The 17,098-nt window shown below is 42.3% G+C and overlaps 2 protein-coding genes and 1 long non-coding RNA gene across 3 annotated transcripts in view; 1 reads left to right on the forward strand and 2 right to left on the reverse strand.

Annotated features, from left to right (window-relative positions):
- XDH (xanthine dehydrogenase) overlaps positions 1-9,606 on the forward strand; it is a 60,479-nt gene extending 50,873 nt beyond the window's left edge. Inside the window, exons 32-37 of the mRNA XM_082214797.1 lie at positions 532-584; positions 3,168-3,282; positions 4,135-4,200; positions 5,259-5,447; positions 6,151-6,318; positions 7,577-9,606. Coding sequence (XP_082070923.1) covers positions 532-584; positions 3,168-3,282; positions 4,135-4,200; positions 5,259-5,447; positions 6,151-6,318; positions 7,577-7,627 — 642 coding nt within the window. The 3' untranslated portion in view covers positions 7,628-9,606. The remainder of the gene's footprint in view (positions 1-531; positions 585-3,167; positions 3,283-4,134; positions 4,201-5,258; positions 5,448-6,150; positions 6,319-7,576) is intronic.
- A 1,968-nt stretch (positions 9,607-11,574) lies between these two features.
- On the reverse strand, positions 11,575-13,882 carry LOC309528443 (carbohydrate sulfotransferase 8-like). The gene is made up of 3 exons (XM_082215838.1): positions 13,727-13,882; positions 11,891-12,697; positions 11,575-11,695 (listed from the first exon to the last, which is right to left on the reverse strand). Exons 1-3 carry the CDS (start codon positions 13,824-13,826, stop codon positions 11,691-11,693), a joined length of 912 nt encoding a protein of 303 aa, XP_082071964.1. The 5' UTR covers positions 13,827-13,882; the 3' UTR covers positions 11,575-11,690.
- Positions 13,883-15,039: 1,157 nt separating this feature from the next.
- Positions 15,040-16,866, reverse strand: LOC309527906. Its single transcript, XR_014217423.1, has 2 exons — positions 15,819-16,866; positions 15,040-15,769 (listed from the first exon to the last, which is right to left on the reverse strand). It is a non-coding gene; the product is annotated as an uncharacterized lncRNA (long non-coding RNA).
- Between the last annotated feature and the right edge of the window lie 232 nt (positions 16,867-17,098).

Genomic DNA, 17,098 nt, shown 5'->3' on the forward strand with positions numbered 1-17,098 from the left:
TTCAGCTCATAGTGGTGAGGAGGAATGAATGAAAGTCCCCTCAAAGTATCTGCTTTATATACATTATTTACACAATGGGCTGCACATGATTGGTTAATTCTGGAATTCTACTGTAAGCCAATCCGGTTGTGGATTCACTTATATCTGGAGCATGATTGGGTGGTTCCTGCCAACCAATCATACTGCTGCATTGTTCTTGGACTAATCAGACTGCTGCATTCTGAATCCTATTGTTCTAGGACCAATCAGACTGCTGCAATTTGGATCCTATTGTTCTAGGACCAATCAGACTGCTGCAGTTTGGATCCTATTCAACTCAGTACATAACAGGTCTAGAGGTGTTAAATGTAAGGTTTGATGATAGTAGTGCTCCCCTTTTTGAATATGGATAGAGTGCACTCATTTGTATTTTGTTAAAAAAACACACCCATTGCTAGCTTTTCCAGAATGCATTGTAGCTATTCTAGTTCAGCAGAACTAACTATAAAAAAACAAACCCCAGACACAAAGAACTCTCTGTGTTTTCATTAGGTGTCAACAGCCTACTGTGATTGTGTGAGTTTGTCGGCTACAGGATTTTACAGGTGAGTCAGAACAGGACCCAAGTGGGATTCCAAGTAATGCTTCTAAATGTTATTGAGTGCTCTTTATCTCTACTAGTCCGATACTTCAACTAATTTCATGAAGTGTGCATATAATAAAAATATATGATCTAGTAATCAAAGGCATGCAGATCTCCAAACTTTGGCTAATCATGATTACTGGTCTGATCCTCAAAACTCCCCGAATTCTTGTTGAGTCCAGTAACTTACATTTTTGCTCATCATGAAGTGATTCAGTGGGGTAAGAAAAAGAACTTTCTGGGATCATGGGAAGATGCTTCTGTCGTGCTGATACCAAAACAAGGACAAGACCAGATGCTAATTAAAAACTATAGGCCCATATCACTGCTGAACAGTGATTACAAAATATTTGCTGGCATTCTAGCCAACAGATTGAAAAAATTATTAAACGAAACTATACACAAAGATCAAGCTGGCTTTCTGCCAGGTAGATACATACACAGCAACAGATTTACTAGAATACCTAGAGGAAAGATCAGACAAAAAGGCTGCTTTAATATCAACAGATGCGGAAAAGGCATTTGACCAGGTGTCGTGGGACTTCATGAAAAGGGTCATAAAGGAAATGAAACTGGGGGAAGATTATATTAAAGCTATAGAGGCAATATATAGGAAATAAAAAGCCAAACTTATTCTTAATAATGAAATAACAGAAGAATTTTGTATAGAGAGGGGGTCAAGACAAGGTTGCCCCTTATCACCACTACTATTTATTGTGGTACTGGAATTATTGATGAATGCCATAAGAAATGATAATAAAATAAAAGGTATCTCATTAGGGAAAAAGGAATATAAGATCAAAGCATTTGCGGACGACCTGATTCTGACTGTTGAAAACCCCAAAGAAAGTATAATACAGATAATTGAAAGAATATTAAGATTTGAGAAAGTAGCCGGCTTTAAGTTGAACAAGAATAAAACCAACATGATAGTAAAAAATATGACCAAGCACGAAAAGGAAGAACTACAGGAGATATCAGGATTAACAGTTGTAAATAAGACCAAGTATTTGGGAATTTAGCTGACGAATAATAATAGTAATCTATTCAAAGATAATTACACAAACACCTGGAATGGAATCAAAAGAGATTTAGAAATCTGGAATAAGTTAAGATTATCACCTGTTGGCAGAATATCGGTGGTTAAAATGAACGTATCTATTCCAAATGATACCGATAATTGGAGGAGTGGGAAGTCTTAGATTATGGCAAAAAGAGATATCCAAATTCATATGGCAGTATAAAAAATCAAGAATTAAACACAAACTTCTATTAGATAAAAAACATAGAGGTGGACTGGCGCTACCTGACCTAAATTTATATTACGACACTGTCTGTCTAAATTGGCTAAAAGAGTGGATTGTATTAAAAGATAGTGATTTGTTAGATCTAGAACGATTTAACAGTCGTTATGGTTGGCATGCGTATTTAGCTTATGAAAAAGGGAAAGTACACAGGGGATTTATGAACCATGTCATTAGGAAATCATGTTTCTGAAACGAACCTTCATTATTAGAAAAAGTGTTATTACAAAACCAAACCAAGGTAATATCAAAAGTGTATGATACATTATTGGAGTGGGAGGTCAAATACGAACAGGTCAAGGAGGTAATGATCAAGTGGGCTTTAGATATTGGGAAAACTGTTAACTTAACAGCATGGGAAGAATTATGGAGAAAGAACTGGAAATTTACAGCCTGTGAAGTATTGAGGGAAAATCTAATCAAGATCTTTTATAGATGGTACTTAACACCTACCAAAATAGCTAAAATGTATAAGACAAAAAAAAAATCTGTGCTGGAGGTGTGGTAAAACAGAGGGGACACTTATACATGTTTGGTGGGACCTGTGAAAAAATCAAAAGCTTCTAGAACATAGTATATGACAAGCTTAAAAAAATGTTTACGTATAACTTTATAAAAAAAAATACAGAAGCTTTTCTACTAGGGATAACGGACGCAGGTATAGCAAGAGAAGATCAGAAAATATTCCTCCATGCCACAGGAGTGGCAAGGATCCTAATTGCTAAAAACTGGAAAAAAGAAATTGTGCCAACAAAAATGGAATGGCAAGACAAACTGTTAGAGTATATTGAACTGGCTAGATTAACAGAGGCAATTAGAGATCACACTAGACAAGAATTTCAAAAAGCATGGGGAAAATGCAGAGAATATTTCACAGAACAGTGCCCTAAAATTCATACCTGGACTTGTTTCGATTAATGTCTGCAGGAGACTTTGTGGATATTTAAGTTATAATTAGAAAAATCTTAATAATTATTCATAAAGGAAACAGCTTATAAGAAGTAAATAAGGATGCCAGAAATAGGATAAAGGAAGTCTTTTATTTGGTTGTTTGTATTGTTGTATATTATGCTTGTTGTTTGTTACATTTGTGTCTGATGGGGGTGGATTTCTGTGTTGGGGGTGGTGGGTTTGTGTTATGTTGTAAATATTTTTTTTTAAAAAAAGACCTTTCTTTTAGTCAAGTGATGAGTAAAATTCCTGCAGATTTCATTTTTTCCTTCTTTCTTGCCACCCTTAAGAATTCCAGACCTTGGGTATGACTATGAGAAAAATGAAGGAAAGCCCTTCTGTTACTTCTCTTATGGTGTGGCTTGTTCTGAGGTTGAGATTGACTGTCTGACAGGTGACCATAAGGTAAGTAGGCTAGGCAGATTTGTCAAAAGTATTTCTTTGTTCTGGTGGACTGGGAAAGTACCTAATAACCTGAGTATATTTGATAAGGAAGTTTATTTCCAGCTCTGGTTTTCGTTGAGTGAAATACCTGACTTCTCTGTGTATATCAGGGATGGGCCACCTGTGGCCAACCAGAGGCAGTTGAACTCCAACTCCCATCAGCCCCAGCCAGCATGGCCAGGGATGATGGGAGATATAGTCTGAACTTCTGGAGGAAACACATATAATTGGGCAATTATATACTTCACAGTGATTATCTTCTGAGAATGGTTTTCACACAAGCCACTAGCTATGAAGACTTATGCCCAAGTTTCAAAGGCTCCAGATATTTGACTTCCATCCAAGAGCCAACACCTTTTTGCTGAAGTACTCTTCACGTCTATTTCCCCATTGACCTTTGCAATAATCGTGTAACTTAGGCCACCTCTCTTAGCTCAGGCTAGGTTATTAAATAGCAGCTTCTCCCAGACAACATGGCACATTCCTGGCTGAGCTGAGAGTTCATCTCTTCCAAGTCAAAGCTCAGGCTCAGAGCTACTATGTGACAATTCAGGTTCAAGTGAGACTTGGGGAAAAGGCACATCTTAGTGGTAGAGCATCTGCTATGCCTGGAGCAGGTACTGTACTGAGTCCTTAGCTTCTCCAGGTAGAGCTGACGAAAAACTCCTGCCTGGAAAGCTGGAGAACAGATTAAACAGATGGGCCAGTGGCCTGACTCTAAGGTAGCCTCTTGATGTTCATATGCTCCCCTTTTAATTCATTGCATAAAGTGAGTCCTGTACTTACTCAGCCTTTGCTTTTGCCGATATTTAGAATGTCCGCACAGACATCGTGATGGATGTTGGCACCAGCTTGAACCCGGCTATAGATATAGGACAGGTAAGCAATACAACACGATCCTGTTCTGTGGCGCTGTAGCATGTCTGCGTGCTAGCTGGATTATTAAATTGGTCAATGAGCAGCAACAGGCCTGATAAACAGCAGCATGAACTGTTGTGGCAGGAGAGATGGTTAATTGCTAATTTATTATTAGCTTGTTTTTGCTCATCAAGATTTTGGCAAATGATTCATTTCTGCACAATGAAACAGGGGAAAAAATAGATCTAGTGTTCATTGCACTGTTCCTAAGCTTTTGTTTTGCATTCTCCAAGTCAGTTACTCTAGAGTAATTCTATTTACTTCAATAGCCCTATTGCAGCAAATAGTCAAAGGAGTCTTGTTTTAGAGAGACTAAACCTCATATTTTCGGGTTTATTTTTCATTTTAACCTGCATACCGACCAGAACCCTTAAAACTAGATATACTAGCCTAAACTTGAGGCTTCCTGTACTAGCAACTAAATACTGAAATTGGGCAGATACAGATAAATTTGTTTATGAATCATCACTCATGATGACCATGTGCCACAAGGTCATTCTGCTATTATTCCATAAATATTTGGACTACCAATATTTATTACTAATACCAGCAGTGGCAGCACTCCTGCCACTCCTGCATGATGTTCATTTAGCATCAAGCATGTCCTAGCCAATGAGAAAAATTAACTGAAAAGTTCCACATGGCTATGGGATGAAAACTGCCTTACTCATTTTGGAGGACTCCTACTTCTCAATTCAGTTCTGATTGGGGCTTCCCCAGGAGATATCAGTGGCCTTGGGTGGCATTCAAATATGTTTTACTCAGAGTAGACTAGTTGAAATTAATGAGCATGACTGAGTTAGGTCCATTTATTCCAGTGGGTCTTCTCTAAGTAAAATTTAGTTGAATACCACACCATGAGTGCTCTCTGCCAGCTTTGGTTGGAGCGGGATGGTCTTGCTGTAGTGATTTGGTCATGTCCAGACAAGACTACTGTAATGTGCTCTGTTGGGGGCTGACTTTTGAGGCTGACTTTTTATTTTGTGTCTGATTTGATTTTTGTGTGTTTACATTTACAGATAGAAGGAGCCTTTGTCCAAGGAGTTGGGCTTTTTACCTTGGAGGAGTTGCGTTATTCCCCAGAAGGCAACCTGTACACCCGTGGGCCTGGAATGTACAAAATCCCTGCATTCGGTGACATCCCGACAGAGTTTCACGTGTCTCTTCTCCGGGACTGTCCAAACAGCAAAGCCATCTATTCATCCAAGGTACAGTGCCATCTGGAGTTGCAGGTTTTCCCACAGACATTGCACATTTTGACACAAAATAAACAGCAGTGATGGAATGAGGAATGCTATTTTGCCTTATATTTCTTAGAGCAGGGGCTCCCAAACTCTGATCCATGAGATTCATTCAACTGGTCCATGGCATATCTGGGTTTGTTTCTGGGATACAACCCATGTACTAAAGAGACCAATGGACTATAATAATGTGGCTTGATCTTTACACAATATTGCCTTCTTCTGGACCTACCAGGTTCAATCCCTGGCATCTCCATATAAGGCAAGGAGAGAACGCTTCCTGAAACCCTGGAGAGCCATTGGCAGTCAGTGTAGACCATGGACCAATGGTGTGAGGTGGTCTAAGGCAGGTTACTATGTTCCCAGTACAGTGGTACCTCGGGTTGCGAACACCTTGGGTTACAAACACCTTGGGTTACAGATTACTAACCCGGAAGTAGTACCTCAAGTTAAGAACTTTACCTCAGGATGAGAACAGAAATCGTGTGGCGGCAGCGCGAGGCCCCATTAGCTAAAGTGGTACCTCAGGTTAAGAACGGTTTCAGGTTAAGAGCAGCCCTCCGGAACAAATTAAGTTCGTAACCAGAGGTACTGGCCATGGGTACTGTATACTGTGAGCTGTGAATTAGTAGTGGCTGGAGCAACGCTTAATGCTATTCAATCTCTCTAGGCTGTCGGTGAACCTCCCTTGTTCCTGTCAGCCTCCGTGTTTTATGCCATCAAAGATGCCATCGTCTCTGCCAGGGAAGAATCGGGACTGAAGGAGCCATTCCGACTAGACAGCCCAGCCACCCCAGAAAGAATACGCAATGGTTGTGTGGATAACTTCACCAAACTGGTAGGTTAACTGGCCTTCTTTCTCACGATTTCATCTTCTGTAATGAAATTCAGTAACCATTCCTTGGTTGTCCGCAGCTTTCATTTCAGTGGGTTCCCCTAACACTAATTCAGGGGCGCCGACTTATAAAAAATATTGGGGGAGCCCATGAATAATAAATAATGAATAATAAATGAAAGCTCATGAATAATAAATAAACTCATGAATATGCAAATAAAGTGGCGCCGCCTCCTCGTGAGCGAATAGGGGAGAGCGTGCTGCGCCTATTAATCAGCTCCGAAGGAAATTGGGTGGAGCTTTTGCTCGGGAGGGAGGGCAGGAGGCATGCAGCCCGCCCCTGTGCATTTTGGGCTGGGGGAGGGGCGGCGGCGGCGCTCTGCTGGAGGGGCGCCCGAGATTATTGGGGGGGCGGAGCCCCCCCAAACGAATTTTTGAGGGGGCTCGGGCCCCCTCAGGCCCCATGGAGTCGGCGCCTATGCACTAATTAATGAATGCTTCATTAATTCAAGTGTGCCATATAAATGCGTTGCTTATTGCATTCCTTAACAATAACCCCATGAGGTAAGTCAAAATTATTATTAGGAACAGGGGACAAATTTGATTCAGTTGGCATTTAAAGGCAAACTTACTTAATTCACAGTTTCCAAAGCAATGGGTGAACAAAAATGTAGCCATCCATTGAATGCCTCCCAACTTGCACTTTGCCAAATTTTGCAGAGAAGTTCTGCAGCCAAACAATGTGTACAAAAATTCACGTGGGACTGAACCAGATATGCCTACATCCTTATCATGTAGCCAGTGCTTCTAGAAAAAGAGATGCTGGAACTCACTATGAACGCCTCCCTTGTTATCTTAGAATGGCAATGGTGCCCACCTGAAAGGTGCCAGAACTGAGTTCTGGTGAGTTCTGGCTGAGAAAGAGCTCTGCATGTAGGAAATGCCAGTCAGCCAAATTAAGTGCTCAGCTTGGCAATCTTGTTCTGTTTGGCTACCCCTGATTTACACAATGTGGTTGTCCTCTAGCTGTTGTTGGATACCCAACTCTCATCAGTCCCAGTGTGGTGAAGGGACAGGGATTATGGGAGTTGTAGTCCAACAGCCCCTGGTGTAGAAGATAAGTAAATCTGAAAATGGTTACATTCAGTAGTTGCCCAGCAAAGGCCATGCCAACTTTGGGACATGGTCTAGACATTTCAGATGAAGACAACTGTTTATCATCCTTCTCTTTCAATTATTTCACTCTTATTTTTTTATCCAGTGTCCATCTGCTGAGCCGGGCACCTTTAAGCCCTGGTCTGTGAGAGTATGAATAAAGTAACCTCTAGGAACCATCTCCACTCATCAAGCTGGTTTCACCTCAGGGGACCAAAAGGAAGCAATGACTCACTGCTGAAAACAGATCTGTGTTCCTGCACCTGCCCTGCAGATTCATGAAGCTTTATAATTTAATAGCTGAATCGTCCATTGCCTAAGGAAAGGGTTCCTGTTGGTGGAATACAGCTGGCGTGAAATGTAACAAAGAGGGGGGTAATGTATGGTTTTGCTCTCTGTGAAATCTGAAATCCTTACATAGTTCATTTAAGCTCATGGCAAAGATTAGCGAAACCCGTTTGCTAATATGTTCACTTTTACAGTTTAATCGCGACATTCAATGAAATGCTAATTTGAATTGATTATGATGCATCCATTCCCCCCTTTTCAGTTTTCCATCCTTCCTCTTTTGGATGTATGATTGCAAGCAACAATGAGGGCAGGACCCCATTGCATCCTCTCTCTGAATCATAAGGATGTGGGAAGTTCATTAACATTTAATTAATGAGATCCCAGCCTCCACTCCCACCTTCTACTTTGCTTTTGTATGCTGAGGATATGAGATAACACTGGAAGCAAATGCACAAGGGTTGGCTAATGTCATGATCCTCAGTATAGTTACTGAGTAGGTAGATATGTTGATTTCAGTGCCACTTACTCCAAGTGTGATTGGAGCTGATGTTTAAGAGTTAGGGGGAAATAGCTATTACCTAGGTGGTTATGAATTATGGAGAGCCAGTTTGCATCCCATAATTAAGAGGGCCAGGTCCAAAAGTGGCCAGGATTCCTGTATCTTTTATTGACTGTGCAGAACAGATGACAAGCTATGCCTGATGAAATCCTCTCTTCTATGCAACTATTAGAAGAGCAGAAGTCTTGCCCGGTTTGTGCATCCAGCCACCTCACTTATGGTGCATTCCCCTCATTTGGTTTTGCTGAAGGTAGACCAGGGTAAATCTGTTAGGTTGCAAAAATATGAATGTGTTGAGGCTCACAACGGACTGCTTTCGCACATTACTTGGCCATACAGAGGGGTTATGAAAAACACTCCATCAGAAAGATATTTAGCTAGGCTTTCCTTTATATTCTCCATGAGCTATGATGCTTTGTGCAGCAGGCACTAAATCCCATTTGCTAGCCATTTGCAAATCTCCTAGAGTTACTATTCTATCATTCTGCAAACTTGTCGTCAAAGTTTCAGGTGAACCCCTCCGAGTGAACTGAAGCAAATTGTACAGTTATATCTGAAATTTCATGCAGATTGCTGTGATCAGTTGACAAAAGAATAGTCCTCAAACAATGGCACAATGCAGAGAGTCTTGCCAGTTGGACAGGTTTGCTCCGAGATTAACCTGTGTTTCCCAAAGGTGTATCAGTTCATAACAGAGCTGTTTGAATGAAAAGTCTGCACTCCATTTTCCCAGGCCGCACAATGTTGTATTTCCTATGCTAAACATCTCCTTTTCATATCAAAACAAAACAACCTTATGGGAACTAGCTCTCAGAGAGAATTAAACATGAACTTATCCACGAAATGTTCAGGAATCAGTGCATTGCATCGTTCAAGGAAATGGATTTGCATCATGCCTTTGGGATAGAGTTGTCTTGTTGACATTGGATGTGCTATTTGAAAGCAGAGTGCTTTCTGGAACTTCTGAGACAGAAGCATACTCAACATTCACGGATGCTTCATTTTCTTGATTGCCGCTAGTAAATGGCGTTCTCACAATGTAAGAAAATAGCCTGCCAGAAGCAAATATGTGCATGAGCCAATGACAATTGAAACACTTGCTGCTTTTCTAAGGGTTTGCTTAGTATGCTAATATGCCCATCTTGACTTAGGGGCATTAAATGCTCTTCTGGAACTGTTAAATAATTATGAGCTGACACTATTGCCATTTACCAAAATGACTCCTAGCTGTTGATAGAGAACAATTTCTGTTCTGTTGAAATAAACAGATCAATCATGTCTCCCGCGCTGGTGTTAACTCTCCTGACTTTTGTGGTTTGTGTAATACTTGTGGAGTGGGCATATTCAGAGTCCATCCCCAGTGCAATAATTCTGTACTGCAGCTTCAAGTGTGACTTTCTCTCATCCAAGAAGATCCACCCTTGACATTTGCTCTCATAGACCAACCCATGGCTTTTCTACAGGTTTCTGACCTAGAAAAGGTTCTTTTTAACAGTACCTTTTGTAGGACAAAGGCTGAGGTTTCTCTCCCTAGTCTCCATAATATCTTGCCAAGCATAGAAGCAAACTGAAAACCTGTAGTACGGTATTCTGGAAAATATGAAGCAATAGCAATAGTAACGCTGACCTACAATTGTTAGTCCACGGTAATAACGATAAGTTACCAGGAAGCACGTAGTTTTGCTGAAACTGAGGACTTTATAGAATCTTTTAAATGAACTCTCTCGTGAATTAGTGTCTTTGTGATCTGAACGTATATGAAACACTGCTTGAAATGAACTATTTGGGGGGGGGAATAAATGTGATTTGAAAAGCACTTTGTAAGTTTGCTAAATTACTCACTAGGAAAATACTGTCATTATTATGGGGGCTCTATACTGTGGATGGCTGTGCCACAAAATGTTGATATGGAGAGTAGAAGATTTTCTTGCCCTTTGCATTGGCATTCCCTATCCTAAACACAGTCATTTATAACACCACCCAATTTATAACATGAGAAGAATGTCAAGCATGTACACATATGGGAGAAAACAAAAGGGGGCACATATCAAAATGAGGTAGACAGGAGGCCAAAACTGCTTCCGACTCCTGATTACCGTACCTCGGAATCGATCCTTATTGCTTCCTGCATCGCTCCATTGTGGGTCCTGGTCACTTATAAAGCAGGGATAGAGAACCTGATTTAAGTCCCTGCTCTTAAGACACTACTACTAATTGGATGGCTTAGTTCCATTCCATTTAGTCGAAGGCCTTTACTAGGAACTGCAAGGGAACACAGTGCTGTTGTGCTCATGTCCTGGTTTCGGGCTTCCCACAGGCATCTGGCTGGCCACTGTGAGAACAGAATGCAGGACTAGATGAGCCATTGGCCTCATCCAGCAGGCCTGTCTTATGTTGCCTCCCACATGCTGTTAGACAAGCTCCCATCAGCCCCATCAAGCATGGCCCAATGGTTGGGGATGATAGGAGCTGTTATCCAGCAACCTTTTAAGGGCTGCAGATTCATTTCTCATGCTCTAGGGCAGTGTTCCCCAACCTTGGGCCTCCAGCTGTTTTTGGACTACAACTCCCATCATCCCTCGCTAGCAAGACCAGTGGTCAAGGATGATGGGAATTGTAGTCCAAAAACAGCTGGAGGCCCAAGGTTGGGGAACACTGCTCTAGGGCATGTAATAGCAGTTCAATTGCTATGGAAGCAATTACCTAGAGTGGGGTGGACTCTTCCCCACTAGAGGTCTTGAAGCAAAGGCTACACAGCCAGTTGGGGGTGTTTCAGCTCTAGCTTTCCTGCATCCAGCAGAGAGTTGGCCTATTTGGTTTACTGGACATCTCACATTGATGGTTCTATGCCAGAATCTTGGAGCAGAATATCGTGCGCCATGTGTGGGAAGAACATGTGCACAAAAACAGTTCCAAAAACTAGTGTTAATAGTGCTTTAAACTCCCATAGCGTTTCTCCGTTGGGAGCCGCCCAGAGTGGCTGGGGAAACCCAGCTGGATGGGTGGTGTATAAATCATCATCATCATCATCATCATCATCATCATCATCATCAAAGTATTCCAAAAACAACCATGAACTTACTGCCCTTTAAGCACTGATTAAAAAAGGAATACAGTGTTACCAAAACCAAAGCGTTCCAAAAGCAAGGTTTTCGGCGTTTGAGAACCAAGGCATTTGAGAACCAAGGCATTTGAGAACCAAGGTGTTTTGGAACCAAGGTACTACTGTATGGAAGGAGGGGTTTGCAAAAGAGTAATGTAGATCCCCATTCTGTATACAAAAGAGGCTGTCACTAGACCAGCTAATTTCTACTGCATTTGTCCTTGATCACAGTAAAGGCCTTTCTCTGTTCCTCCAGCCAAAACAACCCTAACCACTTCCTGGAATCAGTTACAGATAGGTAGCCGTGTTGGTCTGCCATAGTCAAAATAAAAAAATTCCTTCCAGTAGCACCTTAAAGACCAACTAAGTTAGTTCTTGGTATGAGCTTTCGTGTGCATGCACACTTCTTCAGATACACAGATACTTAGTTGGTCTTTAAGGTGCTACTGGAAGGAACTTTTTATTTTCACTTCCTGGAATGCAAGTGAGGTTCCAGAGCAAACTGCGGGGAAAGCGAAATGCGTGATAGTCAAACCGGAAAAAGTGGCACAGACCTTTCCTCTCCCTAAGGGACAGTTGGCTAAGCATCTGCTCTTCTAGCCAGCGATAGGTCCACCGGATTTTGGAGTCTATGAACTCGGGGATCTGGATATTCTCCGGAAGCCCAGCCCGGAGCATTAAATGGCGCACCTCATTGTCAAGGAACCCAAACATTATTACGTAGTCATATCGCACGAGGCACGGTCTGCACAGACTGACCGACGGTGTCCACTCCATGCTGCGATTCCTGGATCCGCTGTATAAGATGTACTGAACGAACTCCTTGAAGTTTAGGCCGTCTGCCATCCCATGCATGTAAGCGGAGATAAGTCTCTGGAAAGGCTCCCTGACAAACATCACTTTGGTGTAGGACTGCATTATAGCCTCCATGGAGGTCCGGTTATACTCACTCAGTGCCTTTCGACTGCCAAACTGCTGGTGGTGAGGAATTGGCAGCTGCAGGCTAACATTTTTCTCCAGAAGCGTCTCCAACAGCCGCTCCCAGCCTTCCACCCCAGTGGCTGGGGTTTTGCAATACAGGAAGTGCAGTTTGTGGTCCACCATAATTGAAGACAGGGCCTGGGACGCTTCTTGTTGGGTAGGTGGGAGTCGGGTGATTTTACCTCTTTCGCTGCAGAAGGACCTCAGCGCCTTTTTCCTGAGCTGCTGAATATGCAGGAGACTGTCAAATGTCTGTGGGACACCTTCTTCTGCATCCTCCATGGCCAATCTGCCTGCAAAATAGGATTGGAGGAGGGAGGGGAGTTTGTCTGTGCAAGGGGAAGGGTGCTAAGGACTGTGGACCCGGGATTAAATTATTCTCACTGGCTTGCATGGCAGCAGAATTACTATTCAGTTGTTTTATTGCCTATTACTAATCAAAATGGAGTCCCCTTGGATGTGCTTTGTTTTTTAGATGCCAGGCCTGAATCTGTCAAATGCTTTCAAATTATTATTTAGTTATCTTATTGCATTTATATCCCATCTTTCCCTCCAAGGAGCTTGAGGTGGTGTACCTGGCTCTCCCGTCCCCATTTTATCCTCACAACAACCCTGTGAGGTAAGTTAGGTGGAGAGGCAGTGACTGGCCCAATGTCACCCAGTGAGCCTCATGATTGAATGAGGATTCAAACATTGGTCTCCCAGTTCCTAGTCTGGTACAATAACCACTATACTACATTGGCTCTCCAGTCAAAGTGAATGTTAAATAGAAGAGTAAAAGCAAATATAATTTACTTGAGTAAACAGGACCAAGGAATGGGCATTTATGAATATCTCACCATATGAGATACAGTGGTACCTCGGGTTAAGTACTTAATTCGTTCCGGAGGTCCGTTCTTAACCTGAAACTGTTCTTAACCTGAAGCACCACTTTAGCTAATGGGGCCTCCTGCTGCCACTGCGCCGCCGGAGCACGATTTCTGTTCTCATCCTGAAGCAAAGTTCTTAACCTGAAGCACTATTTCTGGGTTAGCGGAGTCTGTAACTTGAAGCGTATGTAACCTGAAGCGTATGTAACCCAAGGTACCACTGTATTTTACAGAACTACCACAATTACTGCAGCAAAAGGCTACAGAAGTGCAAAAAAACTTCCTCTGTCAGAATCCTTCATTCTAAATAATTATTAAAAGTACAACCCCTGTCCTCTAGTATGCTTGATGACTGAACTCAGAGGCACTTGGCAGAATGAGAATACATTGCTGGACTGCATTGGGCTATAATTGTTTCTCAGATTGTCTTCTTATGGTGGCGGTGAATCCTACCTTGGTTCTGTGCTGTGTTTCTCCAGAGAAGGTGGTTCCACCACAAGAGGGAAATGAAAGCCAGAGAAGCTAAGGTGAGGAGTCGAGCGAGGAAGCGCATGATCTTGTCTGCGCTATCAAAGTGAACGGCTGCTAATGGAAGCAGAGGAAGCAACCTGAAGCGATGTCAGCAGGAGTCCCCTTGAGTGTTTACTCTGGGATGAAGCAACTGCGAGGGTCAGGTTAAAGTACTGTTTGCAGATTCGTGGGCATTGCCTGCTTATCTGACTCTCAGGGAAACTGGGACTGATTGAAGAGCCCCAAATCATGGTTGTGCTTCCTACATAAGGATGGTACAACATGGGAAACAACAAACAGCTTCAGGTGTCTGTGGGGAATGGCCAAGGCTGGCATCTTAATCTAAATGGAGCCATTTATCCTCTTAATACATGGTTGTAAATAAAGCCTATGAATATCCTAACTAGACATTTGGGATGCTTTGGGGGAAACCACACGCTTTAAATAGATGTGAATGGCTCTCTGATTGCTTTCTTCTGCAGAATATTTGTTATTGTTTCTAATAAAGCATTTGTAGCCACCCTTCAGGGTTAATACCTTTGTAAGGCAGCTTACAATACAATAAAAACTATCTTTAATGCAACATTTTGATAACCCCAGCTAAAAAGAAGGAAGATACTTCAATTACTTTCATTTCCCCACTGCACCCTTCTATTTCCATCAAAGGGTGCTCAAACCATGATACTTTTTAAAAGCTGTGGATGCCCAAGTATCAAAAATTGTGGATTGTCTAAAAGAGGTATTGCCCATTTCCTCTCCTACAGGCATGTCTATGTGTATTTTTAAACATAGCTTCAGTATGTGAAGATTTTGATGGAAACAAGTCTTACATTCAAGGCAAGGCAAGGCAAGGCAAAAGGCAAGGCAAAAGGCAAGGCAAAAGGCAAGGCAAAAGGCAAGGCAAGGCAAGAGGCAAGGCAAGGCAAAAGGCAAGGCAAGGCAAGGCAAGGCAAGGCAAGGCTGCTGAAATTACCTTCAGCAGACTCAGGACCTCACACTGAGCTTCATACTTTCTGGCTAAAAACGGAAGATCCACCAAAGAGGCTTACATGGAAAGGTGGAATTCATTGATTTTATAGGCAAAATCAGGGGCGTTCTGGCTAGCCTGCAGACTTTTGCACTTTAGTAGCATGGCACAGAGTGGGGAATGGGGCACAAAAGATTGTCCCAAATTTATCCAGTTCACACTTTAGAGCTACCACTTAGGCACTGCCGAAAAAGAGGACACAGATCTGTATAAAAACTGCAACTGCTAATTTATAGGGCACAGATACAGATTTATTTCTCAGTTCAAATACAGAGTACATCTCACCAAGGTGGAGAATAAGACTGTGATCAGGATGAATGCATAAACATAAGTCGTGATAAATGCATTGCAATAAGGTTGTTTTTACACACTGAATATTTATTGTTAATTTTATTATAGTTATATAGACAACTATCAACACGCCTCCCCTGGGTGGCTTACAGGACAAAGCCTAAAATACAATATTGACATACAATGCAATCAATGAAAACAATAAAACGCAGCAAATCACTTTCATTCTTGTCAGAGAGAAATGCAATCATTCAACAAACAGCTGGATAAAATAAAAACACAGGCTGCAAAATCAAAGCCCAGGTTTTAGTTGCTTTAAAGTCCCGGGTGAATAAGTTTCACTTGACAATGGAAAGACCATAGAGAAGGCACCAGCAAGAGGGTCCTCTGCTTAGTAGCCCCCACCTCATCTCAATTGGGGAGGCACACAAAGCAGGGGCTTTGAAGAGAATCTTGTTTGTCTATAGAATATTAGTGCAGGTATAAAATAAGTTATTTTGTTCTGTCTTCATCCACCTTCTCAGCATCAACAAAACCCACATACACTTGAACCTCTACCCAGACACCAGCTAAATAATGGGGTGGAGAAAAAGGAATGATTTGAAATAAGGCTGAGAAAGAGCAGCAGAAAATACCTTGGCTATTCTGTCTGGACAAGGTTCAGAATACTTATCCTAGGGTTAAGTCAAAGATGAAGGTTGCAGGTGGGAAGAGGACAGAACAGAAGAGGCCTGCTGGGTCAGATGAAAGCTCTATGCAATGCAGCATTCAGTACAGTGACCAACCAAATACCTATGGGAAGCCCATAAGCAACAGCAAGATCACCGTCCTCTGACTGATGTGCAAATGGGTGTTCTGGGGACAGATGTCTTACATCGGCTGAACAGACAATGAAAGAGTAGAGATTTTTCATTTCTGTTGTAACATCAATATCTGCGATGGAATGTAAACACACTAAATGATATTAGTCCAAAACCATGCTTGACCATAATTCAAAGTGATGTCAAATGCACTGTCCTGCTTTAAGGATAGGAAATGCGAGGAAGAGTTGCTCCCCTTGTCAAAAACCTTGATCCCCTGCCTCTGATCTTGCCATCATTTCCTTGCAAGGGATCACTTGAACTCCTAACCTCTCACTCTTTTTACCCCATTCTCCCAGCTGCACCACTGTTCTCAGACTAAAGTCACAGAAGTACTGCGGCACAGACTTACAAACTGGCACGCCGTTAACTAGAAAAGGATTTAAGGCTCTTGGTTCAAAACCAACGTTTCCAAAGCACTGGAATGATGTGGCATTTTCAGTGCAGGTTTCTCACCAAGAACCTATAAGAAAATGCAGGTGCCTAGGGGGGTGATTTTCCTGTGGACTGGTTCTCCAGAGATATTCTGCAGACAAATGTGTACAGCAGTCACAAAATTAAAAGACGCCTGCTCCTTGGGAGAAAGGCGATGGCAAACCTAGACAGCATCTTAAAAAGCAGAGATGTCACCTTGCCAACAAAGGTCCGTATAGTTAAAGCCATGGTTTTCCTAGTAGTGATGTATGGAAGTGAGAGCTGGACCATCAAGAAGGCTGATTGCCGAAGAATTGATGCTTTTGAATTATGGTGCTGGAGGAGACTCTTGAGAGTCCCATGGACTGCAAGAAGATCAAACGTATCCATTCTTAAGGAAATCAGCCCTGAGTGCTCACTGGAAGGACAGATCCTGAAGCTGAGGCTCCAATACTCTGGCCGCATCATGAGAAGAGAAGACTCCCTGGAAAAGACCCTAATGCTGGAAAAGATGGAGGGCACAAGGAGAAGGGGACGACAGAGGACGAGATGGTTGGACAGTGTTCTCGAAGCTACAAACATGAGACTGACCAAACTGCGGGAGGCAGTGGAAGACAGGAGTGCCTGGCGTGCTCTGGTCCATGGGGTCACAAAGAGTCGGACACGACTAAACGACTAAACAACAACAAGCCCGCAACATACATGCATTTAATCTGTGCACAT

This window comes from Podarcis vaucheri (assembly GCF_965113315.1).
Source record: "Podarcis vaucheri genome assembly, chromosome: 3".
NCBI classification, from domain to species: Eukaryota; Metazoa; Chordata; class Lepidosauria; order Squamata; family Lacertidae; genus Podarcis; species Podarcis vaucheri.

What these genes read in the sequence shown, in the direction of transcription:
- LOC309528443 (XM_082215838.1), bottom strand. Translation starts at nt 13,826, where the DNA reads ATGCGCTTCCTCGCTCGACTCCTCACCTTAGCTTCTCTGGCTTTCATT. An exon ending in AAACACAGCACAGAACCAAG is followed by an intron (nt 12,698 to 13,726) that starts GTAGGATTCACC and finishes CCTATTTTGCAG; the next exon opens with GCAGATTGGCCATGGAGGAT.